Below are 23,292 nucleotides of genomic sequence, written 5' to 3'. Positions count from 1 at the left end.
ATCAAATTTAATCACAAGTTAGTTTTGTAAAACGATTAAACAATAGAACGATTAAAAGACCCAATGGTTTGGTAATGAATTATTGTCGTTATCTCAACTTGTCTCGTCCACAACTGGCACCAAGAAGACTTTGAAGGCAGGACCCCCCCCCCCAAAAAAAACAAAACAAAACAAAACAAAACAACAACAACCCCCTTACCACAAAAATACAAAAGCACAACATAAAAACACACCAAAAATATGCATTCAAACGTCAATTTACTTTTTAATTTATATTTATTCTGAGCTTTTCTGACCTGACAATAAACAATTAGGAAAATCGTATCATAAAGTGTTCTTTTATCCAAACACAGGGTACACATTTGGCGAAATGTCAATGCCAATGTGCTTTCAAAGTCCAAACAAACTATTACAAACCAAGTGTGTAACAACATCCAGTCAATTAATGTTAAAAAAAAACAATGATTTTCAAGTTGTAAAATATTATTTCTAAGGACAAGTGTGTAATAACATCCAGTCAATTAATGTTAAAAAAACCCAATGATTTTCAAGTTGTAAAATATTATTTCTATGTGACAACATAAACATTGTTAATTATTGGAGACAATTACCACTCTACCAAATATCTGTATGCACCGCGAAAAATCTTCATATACTGACATGGGATGTTTCCCTAACAACATCACCTTGCTATTTCCCTTGATTTACACTTAAAATTCCCTGTGGACCTTTAAAACAAAAACGCTCAAAGGTAAACCCTATATTCAGAAGTCAGTTAAATGTTTTGTTTTGAATAAAATACCTTCCCAGACAGGTTTCCTGATTAACAAACCATGAACAACATTTTCTCGCAATAAATTGAAAAAATTCACCCAGTTTTTAAAAACATTTTCATGGAAACAAGTTTCATTTCTTCTTCTTTTTTTCTTAAAACATCTATCACTACAAATACATATATGCATTTTCATACTTGTGTAGATTTGTTTAAATCTCTTAAACACTTATTTATAGAATAATATTCAATATCTGATCTAACGTGCACAACAATCAATGTACAATATATGACGCTCAATAAGCTATGAATACTGGCTTAGTAAACAGGAAACAAGAAAATGTCTGTTATAAAATCGCCCCCTACAAGTAAACTGTCTCATCTCTTTTAAAAATTCATTTTTCGCTTAAAAAAAAAAATGAAAAAAAAACACCCCCAAAAACTTTAATAAAAAATGCATGATCCCCAAAACAGCAGTTCCTTTAATACTTCCTACATATGTTCCAAGAAAAACACGCATTTGAAATTAACTTCTAACCTTGCAATAGATGTAAGCTTTTCTGTAAAGGTTGAAATATGGAGGCCTTTTTAACAAACAAAAAATGAGGTTCAAGTCATCTTTCATATTAACAAAGCATTAATTTTTTTTCTAAGGAAATTTTCAAGCAGGTCATATCAAGTACCATAATGTTGGCAAATTATAAGACCTTGCTTACCTGCACAATTTAAAGATTTCAGTTATAATTCTTTGAAACATCTGAAAGAACAAATCTGTTAAACAAACTACTGGAAGATCCTTTTTAATACATTAATCTTCTCCTACAAAAATGAGAGTGAAGGCCCACCCCTTGTACACGGATACTAAACAGGGTTCATCAAGTCCAACATCTACAGGGAAAGCGCTTTCCAATGATAGCCAGTCAGCATGAAAGATGGAAATACATGAATCACTCAAGCATCCAAAAAACTTGAAGAAGTAAAACAACCCAGAGTGTTCATGTAAAACGTTTACATTGACAAGCCATTGGTTAGAAACCCAGACCTGATACTACACATTTTGTTGGAGAAGATCACTGCAGTGCAGACCTTACGCACATGATGTCATATCAGTAGGGCGCCCTCACCTAGAGGTAAAAAAAGCGGCCGTTCATTAGCCAAACCAAATCTGTGCGTTTTGATTGTTTCGTCATTGTTTTACCTCTAAGATGGTGGCTGGTTGACATTAACGCATAAGGTCTATTGCATGTGCAACACTTATCCACTGACAATGAGCTTCAACTAGGGATAGCATCCCATTGGATTAGATCATTTCAATTGATGTCTACAAATACAACTGATAAAAATCAATCAGAGTAACACTTTATCATTAGCAAACACATTGTTAGTAACCAACTAAATGGCATCTACGTAGTTCTTCTATACGTTTGTTCCAAAGATGTAGGTTTAAGAAATAAACATTGCCAGTCCCTCAAAACCCCCCATCCTACACAAGTTGCTCTCTGTAGCCAGTCCCTATGGGGAAAAAACATTAATCCCAAATTCTCAAAATAATGTTGCATCGCTACCCTTTGTCACTCTCATTTCTTTCCTCCCCTGTTTTTGCCTGCTTTGATAAACAGTGACTCTGTGCTATTTCCTTCTAAATCAGATAAAGTATGTATCAGAAAGATAATCCACTTAAAACAACTATTAGTCAAACAAATGAATGGCCTAAAATTGGTTCAATACAGATTTTACCGTTAATTCCGTCTTGCATTGAAATGATTTATAAATTTGTGGTGACCTTTTGTCAGATATCTTTCTGAAGTTCAGATGTCCTTTACCACCAAGCAGAAATGATATCATTTTGTGAAAATAAACGATCTGACTCAAAAGAAAACTTTCTGAGATCACTTGTTTGTTTAATGGCCCCACATCTTCAGCGATTACCAAACAATAAAATACATGGAAAGAACAGCAACAGGATCACTTAGAATGACATATGAACATTTAAAAAGGATTTCTTTTTTTTTTTAAGTAAATTACTTCATTTAAAACACAACGCTACCATCCTGGGTAGGTCTGTCCTTTTTTGAATATAGTTATCCTTGTTTTAAAAAACATATGGATTTGCTAAATATACACTAATCCCTCACCTCAAGAAGCCAATTGGAAGCTGTACAGCCTCTTCTGCATTACCTTTTCTCACTGTAAAATGTTCACATCGTACAGCACCAGCCCTAGTGTGGTACTTCAGTAAAACCTGTTTCATACTTCCAAATAATACAAAAGGAATTTTAACGCCACATAGCTGTTTTCGCAGCGAGTGTTTCGCAGGAGTTGAACACTGTTGCAAAATGTTCCCTGCGAATTTGTGATGTCAAAACTCATATTGCATTCGCAATTGCAGGAAGTATGAACCGGGCTTAACAGCAGTATTTAGTACTGCCAAGAAAGAGTACCCCATTAGGCAATGGATTAGGTGGCACTCACCACCAGAAATTATCAACAGAAAGTGTGCAAGCTTGTCGAAGTCTAATCCTATGTGTTACAGTCTTCATTATTTGCTAAGCTTCCTTTAAGAATCTTTCCCTTTCATTTATGATTTATTCAACACCATGAATTCTTATCACATTGTTCTGTGATTTCAGTGCAGAGTTTTCAAACCACATCAATTTGTAAAAAGTTTCAACAACTTTTGTGCCAATGTCCAGTGTACGTTTACTTGATTTTGTACCGTTTTGTTTTCTTCTTACTAGCTTTCCTTTTTCTGACTCGATACAAAAAATATCAGTAACTCAGCCACTCGGCTGCCATGTTTTTTTTTTAATGAATAAACATCATTGCATTAGTGCAAGAATGAATCGGAACACAGTGCATTCATATTGCTCACTAAAAGCAAAAGAGACTTTATACCAGGTATTAGAAATCAGTACTCGCCTTTTTATCCGTGTCAAATTTCAGAGAGTCCCCATGCATAGCCCAGGCGTGATTTTGACCTCCAGAGCCCAATTTCATAAAGCTGTTACTGCTTGACAAATTGAATTGCTAAGCGAGTCTATAGCAACAGCCACAACAATGCAAACTTAGTCTGTTTTGGGCTGGTAACCTGTTTCTGCAAAGCATTACTATTCTGTGCTTAGCAAGTTGTTGTGCTTACAGGTTTTATGAAATTGGGCCCAGGTCATCTATAGTACACACAAAGGAGTCTGCATCTAGTAGCTGCCACACTAGGCACACTTCCATATTGGCAACCATTCTATTGTACTACTTACATACATACACATATGAGTTATAGCCCAGGAAAATAATACTTTTGAAAAAACCCAAACAGTGTTCATCAACTGTGACATCCTGATACACAATATACTTCAAAGACAGAGGAAAAAACAGTATCACAAACCGGAGCTCCAAAAATGGAGAACACAATTTGGTTAGGAGTATTCAATTCTATCTCTACATGTTAATGGTTTTTGTTTTTTGCTTAAGTCACATTTCCAGGCGTATATGCGATATACTAACTTCCAATATCAAGGCCTGTAACACACAGACATGTGTGTTGGCTATACATGTACATCAGTCAATAACAAGTTCAAACACTTCAAAAAACAGAAAAGGTGACAAAAAACTTAATGGTCTGAAGCTGTCGAAACGCAGGTAAACATTTAGTTCTAACCATAGGCAGACAGTTTGTGTGACTTGTGAAACATGTACCGTCTCTGAGAACTTTGGCTAGAGGCTGACAGTTTCAATAGTTGCTCGCACACTGTACCTACATCAAAAGTTAGAGCTTTGCATGTAAATGTTTTCTTCAACAATCTTGCATAGCAAAATATTTAGACTAAACATTTTTTGTGCACACTGAATGCTTATATTGAGTAGCAAGTAATGACTTTTGAGTAATAACTGATACATTTTGTGTAGCAGTTTGCAATGATGTGGAACAAGGGCAAGCATTCACTTTGCATGTACATCATTGGCAGCACTTGTTTTACACCAGGTGTCGAAGTTCACCTGCCCTCACACAACGTAATATAACTGTTTTGTCTTGAGAATTGGATGCTTCACTGGTATGGCGCACAGAGCTACTAACCACTTCTTGGTCGCTTGATTGGCAAGCCAAGAAACAGCAGTGGTGATCATTAATCCATCACAAAGTATACCAACTGGTACGGTACTCATTGTGCTGAGCAAATCTGTATTTATGTGTGTGTGCTAAGCGGGCTCAACAAAAATGATTGTTTGATACAGGGTTTAATGAGACTGGTCATCACTGATGAGTGGGACAACACTGAAACCTGCAGACAACAACAAATCACATTTCAATATACACAAACTATATTAAATAAACGCAAAAACAAAAACAGAGAACTTTACAAATTACACTGCTGTACACGGCGACTTTTTTCTTTCTCCCCCCAAGTTGAAATCACTCTTGAGACAGAGACTAAACTCTATTATAGACCTTCATCGTCGTGCAGCCATCTTGATTTAACCAAACCGAGGCTGGAAGGAGAAATTAGTCTGGTACCTTTCCATACAATGCATATTAGCTTCCATTCATGGATACAGGAAACATAACCAAGATGGTGGCAGTATGATAAGGGTCTATAGGAACACAACGTACACACAGAGTTTGAAGGCTCGTTGATTTGAGGAGGTGATGAGAAGGGGTAAGGGGGGTAAGAGGTCACTGTGTCTGGACTACACTACGAGCTGGACAAAGCTATTGTACTGGGTGATGTTGCGCTTCAGGATGTCTGCGCAGGGTCCCATCACACGCTCAAAGCGCTCTCGGTCCAGCTTGACGCACTTGAGGGAGCCTCGGGCAATGACGGTGGCGGCGCGGGGTCGGTTCAGGACAAGGGCAATCTCACCTGATATGAAAAAAGGAAACAAATATAATGACAGACTATCAGCTACTCTATTAATGAGCTTTATCATGGTGCAGCCATCTTGACTTTCACAAATTCAAATGAATGTTACCAACCCTATGCTGAAAGGATCAGGTTCATAGACCTTATTGCAACTACAGCTATAGACCTTATTGCCCACAGTTCTCGCAATCTTCGTTCCTCTTCTACTTCCCATTTATGCTTGTCTCCTGCACCCCGCACCTACACCCGGTATGGCCAACGAGCCTTCACAGTCAACGCACCTACATTATCCGTCAGGCTTCATCTCTTGAATCCTTCAAAGCCATGTTAAAGACTCATTTACTTATTTGCTAAGCTTAAATATTTAATATGTGTTTATTAGTAGTTATTGTACAGCGCTTTGTAACTTTTGTAAAAGGCGCTCTATAAATATTATTTATTATTTATAATTACATGGTATGCACGCATTAGGCGTAGAATGAGGTGCAACTTCACTGAGGCAACGAAGGCGATTGCATCCATGCCCCCCTGGTCATTGCCTTGGTGCCCTTGAAATTCTACAGTAGAAATTTACTACTTCCTCATAGGATGCCCTTTACCAGGTAAAGAATGCCTTGGTGCCATTGCCCTTTTAAAAACGAAGCATACAGGCCTGCAGGAATGTGATAAAGCGATATATAAGAACCTAGTATTAAATTTATTATTACTCACCAAAATAATCAGAGGCTGCCAGCTTAGCCACTTCAATGAACTCATCTTGTTCAGTACGCCTCTGCAGAACTGATGCTTGGCCCTGTTGAGATGATAACACAAAACAAAATACTCTTGTAAATTTGTAAGTTTATATATTACCATCCGGGACAGTAACTAGCAACTAGTACAGAATGGATAAAAAAATGAGAAGAAATGTTCAGTTTAAGATGTGGGAGGAAAACTCTGAATTGGAAAAACCCCACTTATCAGGTAGGGACTGAAAACCCAATCCACATGCAAGGCTCTAGTCCGAGTTGGGATTGTATAAAACTCTTCTAGGAGAAGTGTTGATCTAAAAAGAACCTGTGTGGTCTTGTCAATTCAAACAGTACATGTATACTCTGCTCGTCTTCAAGAGAAATCAGAGTAAAACAAGCAGTGTGCACAGTTTGAAATATTGAAAGTGTAATGGCCGAGCGGTTAAGAGCCTCGAATTCACACTCTGGTGTTTCTGATCAGCAGAGTGTGGTTTTGAATTTGGGCCGACTTTCCAATCCAATTTTCCACGTACCTCAACAATGATATAGAAGTCATTTCCAGGATCACCCTGGCAGACAATCTTCTCTCCGTCTTCGAAATTCACCGGCTCTAGCGAGTCTGCAACAGTCAAACGCTCCCACTGGTCCAGGCTCTCTGTTGGGATAAACCAAATCAACCAGTAATATCAATACTAATATAACAAGTTTATGAATTCCCTCCCCCATCCCACATTTTAAGTTGTGATGCACCCATTTTCCAATAGATAGAGTCCTTATGGGAGTGGGAGAAAATGTTCTTCAACCTCATGTTAAAATTGACTAAATTGTCCTTTTATTTGATACTCTTTTGGAGGAAAATTTGAAACATGGCATCATTGGATATCAACAACAAATGGGTCTGTACATTCCAAACAGGAATTTTTGCATCAATTCAATGCAATGCGTTTCGATTCTAGTTCATTCTTGATTTTTTGTGATATTCAAACAATATCCCGCACACCAATGTAAATGTAAAAAGTGTTTCGTCATCTGATGTTTTGGGATGTTGACAACATTCGTATTGGATGCATGACATTTGGTCCTTGGGAAAAAAGTGGGAATATTCAAGTACACGGGCTGACCTACAGGTTATACATTTCGGTATATTTAATAACAATTTTCACATTTTTCCAAAGGCAACAAATCCAGAAATCGGACTAAGTAGGAAGAATATCACGCCTTGCACTGAAAGGAAATCAACTACGATAGTATGCTCACTCACCGAGGATAGACACCTTGGTCAGGAAAGAGTCATAGAGCTTGCGTTTGCGCAGAGTGCTTCCCATCAGAATGCGTCGATAGCTGTCTCTGTCAATTCCCCACAGCTTCAGATCACCCTTAGCCTGTTAAAAAACAAAAACACAAACAAACACTCACAGTTAAAACTATGCCAGTTGTATACATCCACAGACCTAGAGCAAGCTGGTTGAAACGTTGAAACCAATTAAGAACTCACTCTGCAGTAGTGAAGTTAATAACAATCCACTAAAATCTAAAGAAGTAGTCCGGCCGATTTTCTACCTTCCACCCAGGCAGTCTACCTTCCACCTAGGTAGTAGAAAAGAAACAACCCAGGTGGGATTTGAAACTTTGCTGTATGGGTAAACCCACAAGACACCTGAGAAAAATTTCATGGCTCTGCTGACCACCGAATTCTGCGCTTACAAACACTGCAAACCTGGAAATACGCTTGGCGTTAGCACGGAATTTCCTGCTAACGGTAAATTGGGCCCTGATTGATCCATTGTTGGATTCAAAACAGGGTCCACAAATTGAGGAGTAAAAGTGAGGTAAAAACAACCACACCAACTTCCTGGTAATGGTTTCGGGACGACGTACCTTAACTGTAGCAGCTCTGGGTGTTCCATAGATGAGTGCCAGCTCACCAAAGCTACCTCCTTCCCCAATGGTAGTCACCAAGGTGTTCTCCACATAGATCTAAAACATCAAAACATTATCAAAAACTTCATATGGGTTCTTTAAAAAAAACACTCGGAAACATGTAACAAGGGGCCCAATTTTCTAAAGCTGTTTAAGGGGCACAGCAATTTTCCTCTGGTATGTGCCTATCCTAGATGTCATTTTGGCTGTCAAAATCGTACACAAACTTGCACAAAAGAGAGTTGACACCACAAATTACTTGCATTGTTCGGAGGCGTGTTCTGTTTTGTGTAACGCACAGAGAACAGTTATTGCCCAATGATCTGCCTCCTTTTTGAGAGTGTGATGTCATATGCAATGGGTCTACAAAAGGGGCACTTCTATAAGGAAAATTTATATGTGATTCGGAACTTTGCAAAGGGCACCACAGCAAAAGCACAGGACGCAACAGCAATGGGAGACTTTTGAGATGCTGGCGGCAGCAGACATAATGATCCTTTTTTGTGGCTCTGAGCGTGTGCGCACATGCTCAGTATTGCACGCGTAAGTTTAAGCACACACACTTCTTGCAAGAACTGTTAACAGGCATGCAACTGTAACTTCACTAAAAAAGAGGAAATTACAAACTGTCAATGATTTTGTATAGTATTTTTCAATTTTGAATGGTAAAACTGAGAACCAAAAAAGAGGAAATCGGCTGACTCGATGAAAAGTTGTATGCCTGTGTTAAAAAGGACCGTCCAAAAGTCTCTCATTTCTGTTGGTGCTGTGTGTTATTTTGAGGTCTGTGATTTGATTGCAGTTCTGTGATCATAAAAAATAAATGTATTCCATAAGATCGATAATGTCTAGGATACTCACGTCGACTTCACCTTCATCGATGATGTAGAAATGATCTCCCTCATCACCTGTGCGTGAGAAAACGGAAAGAGAGGGGAAAAATGTTAAGTCTCGCAAAACCTGCAGGGTGTTTTTTCCTTTTTTTAAGGTGAGTCTTACAGAGGTGTTACTTGTACCTTCGAACAGGGAAGGTTTATTTTGAGCTGTAATGTGTGAAATATTGTGACGAGTGGGCTGGTATGCTGACTCCAAATGCCCTTTTTTAATAGTGTATGAACGCAAAGCAAACTTCAAATTTCATATTATACGTGTTAGTTGTTCCCTCTGATAGAAAGAAAATCACCTGAATTGTTTTATTTATTAAGATCATCAATCAAAACCACAAGGGAAATGGACTACGAGTAAATCTTAAATGATTTTGGGTTGAACAAAGAAAATTTTACTGGGGCTCAATTGGTAGAGCGCTGTCATGTTGTCGTTGGTTCACATCCCACTCTTGTAAATGTTTCTTTGTTCAACATCAAATCATTAAGATCATAGCGCAAAGCACCACATTAAAAATACACAACATATTCACATACTATGCATTTAAAATTACAAAATATCACAGGTATTTTAAGGATCGCTAAGTCAAAAAGGTTCAATACCTGCAAGAAATTCAAGAAAAAGGGGTTTAAAAATAACTCTGACATCATCTTGGAATAAGCATAATAGCTCCAATATTTATAGCAATGAGGTATAGGTATGCACACAGTACTCGTTCGTCTACTACATGCTTACTTCTGTACAAGTGTATGAACCATATTTCAAACAGGGACATGAAAGGATTAAATTAGACCATCTAGCAAGCTACAATAATAAAGCTCTTTCACAGCACAGTGTACGTAGTGGGCTTTAATTAAAAAAACATAATGAGCACTGGACTCTATGTGGACACGTACACATACTTGTAATATGAACTGGATTGCACATGTAGGTTGGGTTACTGTAGTTATGATTTATTAGTACAGTTTGGACAAATATTTTCCCTTCAAAATGGAATATGTGTACAAAAGGCGACTGTTGAGAGTGGTTTGTAACAAAATGCAACCACTTTACAGAATTGATAAGAAGAAAAACCTTGTCTAAGATCACAGATTTACATCAAACTTACACGGTCTAATGATGATGATAGTAGAAATCATTCCTTGAAATATTTCTGTCTGAAATGTCATATTATATTTTGATGAAAAATAAATGAAAATAATTTCCTGGTTTGAGTTTATCGCTCCATGACCATTTCATTATTTTTTTAAATTAAAACGATGTCATGCAAAAATGTGTGATTGGTTTTTGACTATTTTCCCGTAAACAAGAAAGCTGATCGATCTCAAACTTCTACTATACAGGGTTGTTATTTTACGGTGGATTACACAAAGTGCTCACACTGCCAGCAACTGTTCTGTTAGCAAAAACCAATTCTGTAATGTTCCGTTAATGCTTATGATTTTTTTTAGAGATTTTTTCATGCGTGAAATTGCCAAATAAATAATAATAATAACACTACTACTAACAAACCACAATAAGAAACAACATAATTTTATTTCAGAAGGTGTCCCTGCACCACGCTTGCTCTAATCCCAAACCTCTCAAAAATAAATTGCACCTGCCCTTGAGCCAGGTGCATTTGACATGCACAATTGTTCTTGGACCATGATCACATCACTTAGTCCAGTCCATAATCACACTAGATCCAGACATAATATCATTAGAATCTGTGATATTACACATCATGGTTCTCAACAGGACTTGTTCAAAACTGTTTGTCATTCTTGGCCCAAAGTGTGGATGTTTGGTCTATAAGCACACTGATTTGAATTTGAGTTCCTTAGAATGTATTTACGTGGTGTTTATATTTGGGTTTGAATAACCTTACTGTGTAATTCTTAGGACATTCTGAATGGTTTTGTTTGAAAAAATTTGTGAATTTGAGGCAAACAATTTGTTTTTAAATTGTTCTGTGCTTTTCAGCCATATGTTGTGCACATTGGCACGCAGTTCAAAATATCGGCCAGATACATTAGCTTGTGCATGCAATGCAACCTACAGTTGGTCAAAGAAAAATCTATTAATCCTGGCACAGCAAGAATTTATAATGGGTTTTTTCAAGTTGGTCCAGTAGTTAGACTGTGGGAATTGCAATCACAAGGTTGTGGGTTCGAATCCCCCAAGTTAACCATTGATTTCATAACGACTAGAACAAGTACTGTCATTTAGTTACCGAACCACAATTTCTTGATTTGTGCAATATAATCAAAGACATTAAACCAATGTTTGTATGAGAGAGATTGACCAAGTTACCTTGATGGGAAGATCATCTAAACCAACAAACAAACAAAACACCCTCCAACACCCCAACAAACAAACAAATGGTACAGATGAGAAATACAAAAACAAGGAAATCAGCTGATCAGATGAGAAGTTGCAAGCCTGCATACATGTACACACACAATGTATTGAGGGCCAAATCCATGTGCAAAGTACAAAATACATTCTGATACACAACTATAGATTTTATCTGACACAAAATAGTTAAAGGGCCTGACATTTCGACCCTTGCAGAGTCTTTCTCGAAGGCTTATGTGTCATCGTACCAACACAACAAAAGAAGAAAAAAAGAAGAGAAAAAAAAGCAGTTTAAAAAAGGGCCTCATCCAGCTTTCAAGAATGACAAAAGCTTTCCCCCATCTCTTTTTGTATGCGAACAAAAGCACTGCCCCCAACAACACAAGCCGTCTACCCTCATCTAATAATGTGTCTTCAGTCTCCATTGCGCTGATAGCTAAAGGCAACACGTTCCAACAGCGCGCAAAGGTAACAGGCAGCCAGGCACAGAAGACACAGCCGAGTCCGAATGAGGCATGCTTGATTAGATTTCAAACGTTAAGAAATTGCTCCCCAGTTTGCGAGAACAATCTCCAGCAGCTGGTCGCTCTGAGAGGAGGGCAGGCACCCATGTAAATTGAATCCTTGAAATATCCTTCGGCAGCTACATGGTGTACGTGTGTGCGTGTGTGTGTGCAGAGAAAAAAAAAGGGCCCAATCTCATGGTGATCTGCTTCCTGTAAATGAAATATCCGCACTTACTGTAGCAGAAAAATACATGTTTAGGAAGCGTACATGTACTGCACAATTTGAGAGTCACAAGATGTGTAAAAGAAAGAAATTGTTGCCTTTGCAGATATTTAAGCCTACTAAAAGCACTCTTTAATTATATTTACACAGCTAGCCCAAAGATTTGCTTTTAACCCTATAAAAGGAGAATGTTAACCGTAATGTCATTGCGGGATTCCGCAGAGAAAAGAAATTAAGCCCAATTACATGACAGTAATTTTCAATGTGCAAACGTCTATGAAGTATGCGCATTAAATAATTTATATTACCTAGGATGAATAAAAAATGACAGTTATTTCCATGTTCAAGGTTGGATTGTAAGAAAGATGTCACTTCTAGCCACGCGTAATCAATTGATTATTTATTACAATCACCCACTTCTTTTCCGAAGGAACTAAAAGCACCCACAAAAAAATACAGTTTTAAGACTAAACTGATCAGTCCAATGCGTGTAAGTACATGTACATGTACAAGATGCACATAACAATTGTACTGTGTATGGCCAATATTTTACATAAAAGACTGGTTTGTATGCATTTATAAGCATTGTAGTGGTGCTATGTACAGCACAGTCAATTTGCACCCGCATTTTGTAGAATTTAAAAAAGGCAACTTTTGTGTCAGTTGTTCTTCTGCATTGTGTTGTTATTTGAGAGAAATGTTATGGCATACTGTGTGATACAGTAGGTCCTGTCTTATTGATTATGATTCATACATTATAAGGCAGTGCAATATTCCACAGGTTGTCTTTTACCGTGTGTTATTTTTGTTTGTACTACATGTACCTTGCTCTATGATACATCCAACGATGTGCGCTCGATGTGCACTAAGCACTGTACTGTCCTGAGTTATGTAAAGAAAAATCGAGTAGGATTTAAAACCCAAGACATGCCATTGTAGAGCAGGGCCCATTTTCATTTTCATGGCTCTGCTTACTGACGAATTCAGCGCTTACAATCACCATTCTCTTCTCGCACGGCAAGCGCTGAATTTCTGTACAACCTGTGTAAGCGTAGAGAATGACTAGTATCATGGAGTATTGAATTGAATTGAACTGAATTGTTTTAAACATCAGGTATAAAAATACATGAAAATTTAATTCCAATCCACAAATTGACTGCAAATCTTTGTGTGAAACTGGTACAAGGTCAAAGGTACATCTGGCAGGATTTATTCAGGCGCTACAGGCAGGTATCTGGCGTTATTTCCAAGCCTCAAAGTTTGACGTCAGATGTTCAGGCTACCAAAAACCTTGATATATATATTCTTCCGAGGACACGAGGGCAATTGTATGGGACCCAGTATTCCAAGGCTTTAAACTCAGAATTAACCTATTCACGATATGTAGGCCATCTATACACACTTGACACAAAAAGATGCCAACTGCTTTTGAAGGAAGAATAACTTCAAGTCAATGACGTACAACAAAGACTAAGACAAATGGACAAGCCCTCCTTCTTTTTTTCACAATTTGTTTTATGAGAAAATTGCTAATAAATAAAAAGCATATTCCATCACAAGTCAAGGGTACACTCTTTGGGTGTCTTAATATTTCCTTCAATCAATTCTTGCATTGAGACTTGAGAGTATGAAACGATTGAATTTAAAGCGAGTTGCCCTTCAACCATGCCATTCTAATAGGCACTACTCTTTCCATCACTAGTGCTTGTGCGTGGGGGGAATCTTCAGTGATGCAGTTGTATGCACATGAGTATTGATCGTATTATCACTAATGGGGAAATTTAAATGAACGTTTTACAGAATTGGTATTAAGACGAAAACTTGTCCAAGATCAAAGATCTACACAAAACTACGCAAGATCTAAGATGATAGTAGAAAGTATCCCTTGAAATATTTCTGTCTGAAATGTCATATTTGATGAGAAATAAATAAAGCTAATTTCCTTTTTGAAGTGAGCGTTTTATTCGTTTACTTTTTAATGTTGAGCAAAATGTGTAATCGGGTTTTCACTATTTTCTTGTGACCCAGATGGCAGCTCGATCTCAAAATTCTACGGTGTTGTCAGTTTATTTACATGGCTCTTACACAGCCAGCAACTGTTTTGTTAGCAAAAACCGATTAAAGAGAATAATTTAATCACATATCGAGTGTTTCATAAAATGATTTGTACAAATTCCAAGTTAGCATGGTACATGCACATGTAATAGACCATTATCATGTTGCGCCCATCTTGATTTTTTCTCCAATCAAAATCATTGTAACCAAATTGAGGCTATAAGAAAAAACAGTCTGGTTCCTTTCTTGTGCAATGAATAATTAGAATTCATTAACTGCTAATGGATACAAGGAATATGACTAAAATGGAGGCACTTGGCAGCATGATAACGGTCTATAGACCTATGAATACCTGAGCGATGTCAGTGGACTGAGACGCCCCTGTTTCATGGAGTTTAAAATAAGGTTGCTCATTGATCCACTGCCAGGTCAAACTGTGTATCGCGCATAATTAGCTGTGTGTATCTTATTTCACTGTCATTTTAAAGATGGCTGGCCGACATAAATGCATTGAATGCATAGTAGAGAGGCTCAGTATTTATACAATGGACTACATGCCTGAGATTTGAGCATCAGGGCAGTAAACCACAAGACTGGACAAGTCTGGCATTCTTGTATTTGTTTTTAGTTTAACAATTACATGTATGTGCCTCACTGTATGTATGCTAGCATGCATTTTGCTTTGCTTATGGTCAGCAGTATTAATAAAGTATAAAAAAGCTGATGATTGCACCATAAGCCTGCCCAATTTCATAAAGCCTGTCAGCACAAAAGCTTGCTAAGCACAGAAAAGTATCGCTTAACACAAACAGGTTAAAACTACATAAGTCTTTATTGTTGTGACTGGTGCCCCACTCAATTTTTGCTCAGCAAAGAAATTTGTCAAGCAGTATTTATTTTTGCTTAACAGCTTTATGAAATTGGGCCCTTCTCCAGTTCTCTGCATGTACAGTTGTGGGTTTGGATTCTCATTTGCAATGGATTTATGTCAGTGGACTTTGAAAGGATGGACTCTTAGTGCTTCACTGAAGAACATTTCATCGACTGTATCCACTTGTTAATAATAACTAAATGTATAATCTAGCAGGTGTACTGTGCAGATGATGTCATTCTTGTTGTATTTCTGCCATGCATGCCAACAGGCCTGTATGCTTCGCTTTTTGAAAGGGCAAGGACACCACAGGGATTTCCTTCTTGTTAAAGGGCACCTAATGGGGAAATTTCTACTAGTGCATTTCAAGGGCACCAAGGCAATGACCAAGGGGGCATGGAGGAAATCGCCTTTGTTGCCTCCGTGAAGTATCAGGCCTGTGTGCATGCCTACGGGCTACGCACACTTTACCTACGCGTGAATCCTTGCGGTAGCAACATTTTTCATAACTCCAAAGAGATTTGTCATAACTGCTTATTCTGCTGACTGTTTTTATGAAGCACCCCCTTGGAAGTCATCCACAGAGGAACACTATTATTTTTTGAGCAGGCCCCATGAGAGCTTTTGTGGATACCGGCGTTATAGAAGACGTCTTTATTACTAGAAGACCTCATTATTAACTTGGTTGGGAGTACCTGCTTTCAGTGTCTCCCTTAACAGTTGTCTGCTGGTCAAATGCTAAAACACCCCAGGACCAGTCAAAACGTTCTCGCTTGTTCAGTGGTGAAAAGCTTACAAAAAAACATTTGAAGTACATGTATGGACTAGTGAAAAAAAACAAATGAAATGACAAGGTAACGTCTGGTCATGCTTGTCAGTCAGAAAACTTTTAAAAGGCAGACCCTGACTTTTTGCTCAGTAAAGCTCTTCGAAAAAAATGAACAATACATCCACATTATTTTGTCCACATCAATGTTTGAATACTGTCTGTAACGTACAAAAGAAGTACCTGCAAGTACATGTATGTCTTTTCAAAAGAAATTGAATACAAAAAAACTTAACTAACATTCACCGTAGGAGACTACATGTACACTTAGTGAAGTATAAAAGGCTTGATACGTGTATGCATGACATATGTACATACAAGTTAGTAATCTATTTTGACTGGAAAAAAAATGCACTTGTATTAAACATACTTAAAGGCAGTGAACACTATTGGTAATTGTCAAAGACTAGACTTCACAGTTGGTGTATCTCAACATATGCATAAAATAACAAACCTGTGAAATTTTGAGCTCAATCGGTCATCAAAGTTGCGAGATAATAATGAAAGAAGAAAACACCCTTGTCACAGGAAGTTGTGTGCATTTAGATGGTTGATTTCGAGACCTCAAGTTCTAAATCTGAGGTCTCGAAATCAAATTCGTGGAAAATTACTTCTTTCCCGAAATCTATGGCACTTCGGAGCTGTTTCTCACAATGTTTTATAACATCAGCCTCTCACCATTACTCGTTACCAAGAAAGGTTTTATGCTAATAATTATTTTAAGTAATTACCAATAGTGTCCACTGCCTTTAATACTAACACAGAAATGTTTACAGCAAATGATACATGTTTAGATGTAAACGATGAACCGAATACCAAGGTGTTGGAGTATCACACACACTGCTTCACAGCTTTCAAGAAATAACTAGTAGGAAACTGCCCAGTGCTATAACTCATGATTGGTGGGGGATAACAATAAAATTAGCTAATAATTTCATGGAGCTATACTTAAAGCGGAAATGAGCAGCAAAACAGTCACCTATTGTAGTGAGCGTAATTTTGTTGTGCTTTTGATTAAGCAGCTCTTATAAAACTGGGCCCTAATGCAGATCTGAGAGGGCAAGGCCGTTTCAAATGTTGCCAACATCTTGACCAGGGCAACAGAAGCCATGCCCTCTGCATCCTTCATGTTAGTCCGGGTATGGTGGTGTATGCTATCACAGATGCATCTTGCACCACCCCTAGACTTTAATTACCTACTTATGTACTTTTCATAATACAGTTTGCAGAAGTCAGGGCCAAAATTCAGAGCTGCTTAAAGGAACACGTTGCCTTGGGTCGGTCGAGTTGGTCTTTGAAAAGCGTATGTAACCGTTTGTTATAGAATGCATATGATTAGAAAGATATTTTAAAAGTAGAATATAATGATCCAAACAAGTATCACTCGAAACTGCGTGGTTTTCCTTTTACCTCGTCGACAAACACGGTCGGCCATTTATGGGAGTCAAATTTTTGACTCTCATAAATGGCCGACCGTGTTAGTTCGCAAAGTAAAAGGAAAACCACGCAATTTCGAGGCAAATGTGTGTGGATCATTGTATTATACTTTTTAATAGTTTAAACATCTTTCTAACCATATGCATTTTATAACAAACGGTTACAAACGCTTTTCAAAGACCAACTCGACCGATCCAAGGCAGCGTGTTCCTTTAAACTTAAAAAGTTATTTCTTCTAGGCAAAAAAAAAAATTACTTTAAGCAAAATTGTCTACATAAGCAGCTCTATGAAATTGGGCCCAGGTGTAAAAGTTCAAATCCTCCCTGCGACCGCAGCATTACGAGTTCCTTCACTAAAGACACTTGACCTCGTTTACTGCTTCTTCACACTTTAACAGCAGTGTTTATATTTTAGCCTCTGCCAAAACGCCATCACAGCATTCTCCCCATGGACTTTAGACGGATCAACGACGACGTCGCAATACAATTTAGAGTGCTGAATAAATTTATTAGCATGATTGACTGAACTCAACTAACCTTGTTGGATGACCACCTCATCTTTGTTGTGCTTTACCGGGAACATGGCGTCAAAGATATCACTGTAAAAAAAAAAAAAGAGTCAAAACAACCAGTGAATATAATTTTACTTCACTGGCTACATTATAAGTGACGTTTGAAGCTTTGCGTGGTGTGAAGGATAAGAATAAACTATAAATAATAGTAAACATGCAGGTACAACCATGTCCGTCTAATAATTTTCTTTTGAGGAAGTATCGGCTCTGAAAAGAGCTGGTTTGGTCTTGAGGTTTCAAACAGTATACTCTGCTAGTCTTCTGGAGAAAGCTGTACATTATGGGTACATTATGTACAGACACAAGTTTATGCAACTTGTGGACTTTGATGGTCCACGAGGTACTATATATTGACACAGATTAATAAATCCTCCTGGGGTGGATTTCACAAAGGTACAAATGTAGTCCTAACTTAGGACTAGTCCTAGGCAATGCTAAGAGATAGGACCAGTCCTAAGTTAGGATGAGTTACTGGTCCTAACTTAGGACCAGTCCTATCTCTTAACATTGAGGACTAGTCCTAAGTTAGGACTACCTTTGTGAAATCGACCCCTGTTTTCTCTATATCTGCAGTCTGCACTGTAGGCTTAACCTTGTGAGCTGAGTCTTTGTTTTTCAAAAAAAAAACACCATTTGAATACTTTCAACAAGATAATTGGTACCACTTTTGGTAGTTCATTTTAGCAGATAGAATCAACTCTATGAGATTGTGCAAAAGTTTACAACAGCGGCTTCAGAAATTGCAAATGAAATTATACTGTTCTTCATCCAAGTTGCAGTAAATAGAGAGTAAATTACATTAAAATGAGAACTACACATTCAGCCATTTACGGCACTGCTGGGATGCCACTTTCACCACACTAAACAAGGTGAGTAATACACAATTATCAGTTGTTATGGGACATCGGTAATATCGAGTGCTACAGTGCGCTGATGACAGTCCCACATAATTACATCTCGTAATTAAATGCATCACCCCTACTGTATACAGTGTAAATGTACAAATGGATGTTACATGAAGTTTTTCAACAGGGATAAAGATAATTTGTTTGCATACCCTAACACAGATGTGTATTAAGCACTGTGTACTCGGTACTTTCACAAATTTTTGCGTACGTGTGTTTTTACTTCGTAATATTATACAGTGCTTTTAATACACATCGGTGTAAGGGTTTTAACAAATTATAATACTCAAATGGATGGGCGTCCCTAAGGTAGAAGGTCGGCAAGAGTTACAACCATTGAAGGACTCTAATTAATGTTGACACTTTACATACTTACTGAAGTCATAGTGGATTAGTATCCATTGCCTGACAAATTAATATGGTTCAACAGGAAAAACGTTGCATTCCAAAACAGCTGGACAAATGAACATAAAGGCCAGATTTCAAGCCGCGGACAAAAAAACAACTTCACTTGATGAAAAAGCCTAATTCTTGAAGGCTCTCGTTACAAGAGCTAGAGAACCTTGTTTTTGTCTGAATCGGTATACATGTCTGATGAAGAAAATCACTTAGAAATATGCGTTTGTCGAAATAATTGTAAAAAAAATTATGTACGATCATAAGGACTGACAGCACATGTATGAAGAAAAACAGGTCGTATTTCGTGTAAAGGTTATATGATCAGGAGGCTCTGCTCCATGAAACCCAACACTACGGCCAACGAAACTGCCTGTCATGATATTGGAAATGGTCTTATATGCAAGCACACGCCACATGTACATGTATAGGATCGGGTATACTCTGAGCAGGGTAGGCTGTGCGATGATGCATAATGTAATGCACCACTAACGGGACATCTTTTTAAGTGACAAGTGCACAGTATGGATATATTACAAGACCGTTGCGTGTACATTCTACGTACATGTACAAGGAGGTTCTACCTGTAAGAAGATTTCTTCGTACATGTACAATGTATGTTTGCAGGGCTCAAAATAAACACTGGACCGCAGGCCCAAGGCAAGTGATTTTAGCCTCGGGCCATTAACTCAGGACAGGTCGAGTCCAATGGTTTAAAGATGCTATGTCAGATTTTTGGCCCCAAACATTAAACAAAATTGAGTGAATGGTATTTCAAAGAGTATCACCCGCTCTAACGAAAAAAAGTTTAACTTTTACTTTTATTGGTCAGGAACCATGACAAAAATTTTAAATGTTTCTTATAAAACACACAAGAATTGGTCTTGTGATATATTATCAAAAACTAATTTTGAGCACTTTATTTCACTGCTACTAATAATTGGCGGACTTTTTCGAGCAATGGCTCAAATGAAAGCTTGTAACTTTCTCGACCCCCATCAAAATATCTACATGTATTGAATTTTAAATCAAAATTTTTGGGTCAAATCGGCCAAAAATCTGACATAGCATCTTTAAAAAGTACCTAACTGCATAATAATATCTTTATTAACATCTTTCATATCTTTCAATTGTATTGATTGAGCATTGAAGCATACTTCATACCATAAGACAAAAGTAAAGATAATTTGTTTAAGTGCTTGTTTTTAACAAAAAAGCCTTATGAGGCTTCTTACAGTGTAGCTGCATATTAGAAACATGACATACATGTACGTTGCCAGTAGAATGTGGGCTAAATCCAGGTTCATACTTCCTGCAAATGAGAATGCGATACGAATGTTGACGTCACAAATTCGCAACAAATAATTCGCAGCAGTTCAACTCTGCTCAACTCACTTGCGAATATCGCTGCGAAAGGAGGGTTGTGGCGTCAAATTCGCTTTGCATTCGCATGAAGTATGGACCGGGTTTCTAGGCATTTTAAGGTACATGCCTTAGTCGACATTAAATACACAGGACTGCATACTTCTAGTCTACAGTCTAATAAATCTTATCTCAGGCCAAGTCAGACCTAATAGCAGGCCTGACTAATGGACCCTTCCCATGAAATATGCTAATTACATTCACGCATGCGTACAGACCCTGTTGGTTGGCAAACACCATAGAGTTGTGCACTAAGCAGACGCGCAATCGCGTGTGCGTCACGCACCCATTAGCCGTGTATAAAACAGCACGATTTTCCCTCATTTTTGCCAACCAAAACGTTAGTGCGTACGCGCTATGTGCAATTTACATATTTCATGGGAAGGGTCTATTGGCTACAGCAGGAACTTAAAATTCTTCTTCTGCTGCAGCCAATAACCATAGCAGTAGCCAAGGCCGCTTGATTTGAACGCAACCTTAGATTAGATCATTTCTTCCGCCACACAATGGAATATGCATGTACTTGCCGTTGTTAAGGGTGAACAAAAAATATGATCAGATCACACGCCTGAGCTACTTGGATGGGGAAGCAGAGTGTTTTATATAGCGGTAAAATGTGGGTTAAGTATGGTTAGAGTAGGTTCAGTGGAAAATGCAGTAGACAAGACTGCCGTATCTCCGACTGTTGGGTCATGATGCTATGTACATCAGTAATTTTGAGGAGAGAACAATTGTGTCAGGGCTTGCCCTTAGCTCTAGCCTTGCAGACATCATCTAGTAACAACTGCTGTGGGCTAGTAAAAAACAGGTTCTCAATCTGCCCTGTGGGCTACTGAAAACTGTGCAACCTACTTGTTTGCAATAAAGAGTCATATTATTTCTTTCTTTTCAACTGTTAATTTTACAAATGTGTACATACATGTTATACAAAAAATTTACATTTTTGAGTGAGTGCCCACCAATTTTATCTGACCACTATTTCTGTTGCAATCACAATCATACAGGTCAGAACGATAAAGTTTTGACAATGCATGTTTGCAACATTGGCTTATAAAACATCCGTTGGGCAAAAGTTAAACTCACATTTGGTGTTGTGAATCAAGGGGCTAATATCTTACCTTCGCTCATTCTCATCCAGATGGGAAAACAGCACATTTTTGGCGATGGACTTGGACAAGGCAGCCATGGTCTTATAATCTTTCGGGATAACCTTGGGTTGAAAGGGAAAACAAGTTTTGGTTATAGTTTGACATAATACTTAATGCATAATGCTTGCAGCTTATACTGTATTAATTATTTAATGTACTCCATTAGGCGCCATATAAATGCTCTACAGACCCATGTTGCCATCATCTTGGTCATGTTCCAACAGCAATAATAAATGCTAACATTCACTGCATAATAGAGGAACCAGACTATTCATCTTCCAGCCTCCGTTTGGTCATAATGGTTTTCATTGGAAAACAATCAAGATGGCCGCACAATGAAGGTCTATTGTTCTTGTCATAATTATTTAAACTAATATGACATCAATATCATGGATTCAGTTCGGCAAAAGCACCATCCACTTTTCCGAATGTTCTGCCCCTGTAATCCTTGGTACGTTTTGTTTTATCTGCAGGGGAAAAAATAGCAGAGAGCCCGTCACAAACCATCCACTGAACATTGCCTTTTGGCTGATTGGCCTTTTTACTGCTAAACACAATTCTGCTTTGCTTAATAAGTTTGTACGGTAGGCTGATTTGAGTAGCTATATAAAAGTGACCAAAGTTTACTAAATTACATAGAATACATGTAATGTAAATGAATGTTTCAAACCCACCTCCTTTAAAACAAATAATAATAAATCTAAGATATTTTGTTCTAACCTGCAAGAAGGACTTTGCAAGGGTCAAAACGTCAGGTCACTAACTATTTTTACACATTTCGTTTCTGAATAAAAAAAACTCAAACCTCACATTCCCCTTTAACAAGGAACATGTCATCTTCACCCTCAGCACTTCAATTCTACACACATTTTGACTTGTTGCCCTTCCGCCTATTTAGACAGGGCACACAGACTCAATCACCTTGTTGGTGAATTGTAACAAAGCACACAGGTCAAACTCATTATTGCCTTCCCCACTGTTGTCTGGGACCTTTGGACGTTGGAATAGTGGCTGAGTGTATTAGCCAACAATTGACTTTTGACAAATGTTGAATGAATTTTCAGGTGTGACCTGTTAAAGGAAGTGTGCACCCACCCCTTGGGAAAATGTTTCTACAGTCATCTTTGCAAAATCCTTTCTAGCATCACATAGCTTGGTTCCTATCCCTGGCTATGCGGGAGTAACAAGTTGCATGGCTTCTGACTACCCCCTTCCCCCCCTGCCCTGGCCCTGTGGCCTGAATGAATATATTGAAAAAGAGACCATTAACATTAGCGCTGACTGGCTCAGATGTTAGAGCGCCAGCTAGTTGATCTGGAGGTCACAGGTTCAAGCCCCGCTCTGGTCAATTTTTTCTTTGTTTAACCCATTAGATGAAAAAGTAACATTATAACAAGCTAAAGAACAGAGTTCGCTTTTGTTTGAAT

General features: G+C 38.0%; 1 protein-coding gene across 2 annotated transcripts in view; it reads right to left on the bottom strand.

Annotated features, from left to right (window-relative positions):
- Positions 1-257: 257 nt before the first annotated feature.
- Positions 258-23,292, bottom strand: part of LOC139943955 (cAMP-dependent protein kinase regulatory subunit-like) — a 48,410-nt gene continuing 25,375 nt past the window's right edge. For both annotated transcript variants that reach the window (XM_071940866.1, XM_071940867.1), the window contains exons 3-10: positions 21,836-21,927; positions 17,960-18,021; positions 9,141-9,187; positions 8,238-8,336; positions 7,621-7,741; positions 6,893-7,014; positions 6,340-6,421; positions 258-5,628 (exon numbers count right to left, since the gene is read on the bottom strand). In XM_071940866.1, the coding sequence (XP_071796967.1) occupies positions 5,456-5,628; positions 6,340-6,421; positions 6,893-7,014; positions 7,621-7,741; positions 8,238-8,336; positions 9,141-9,187; positions 17,960-18,021; positions 21,836-21,927 (798 nt within the window). In that variant the 3' untranslated portion in view covers positions 258-5,455. The remainder of the gene's footprint in view (positions 5,629-6,339; positions 6,422-6,892; positions 7,015-7,620; positions 7,742-8,237; positions 8,337-9,140; positions 9,188-17,959; positions 18,022-21,835; positions 21,928-23,292) is intronic.

The sequence above is a fragment of the Asterias amurensis genome, chromosome 11, assembly GCF_032118995.1.
Source record: "Asterias amurensis chromosome 11, ASM3211899v1".
Taxonomy (NCBI): Eukaryota; Metazoa; Echinodermata; class Asteroidea; order Forcipulatida; family Asteriidae; genus Asterias; species Asterias amurensis.
Note: the sequence above shows the minus strand (reverse complement) of the source record. Positions and strands in the feature narration are given on the sequence as shown.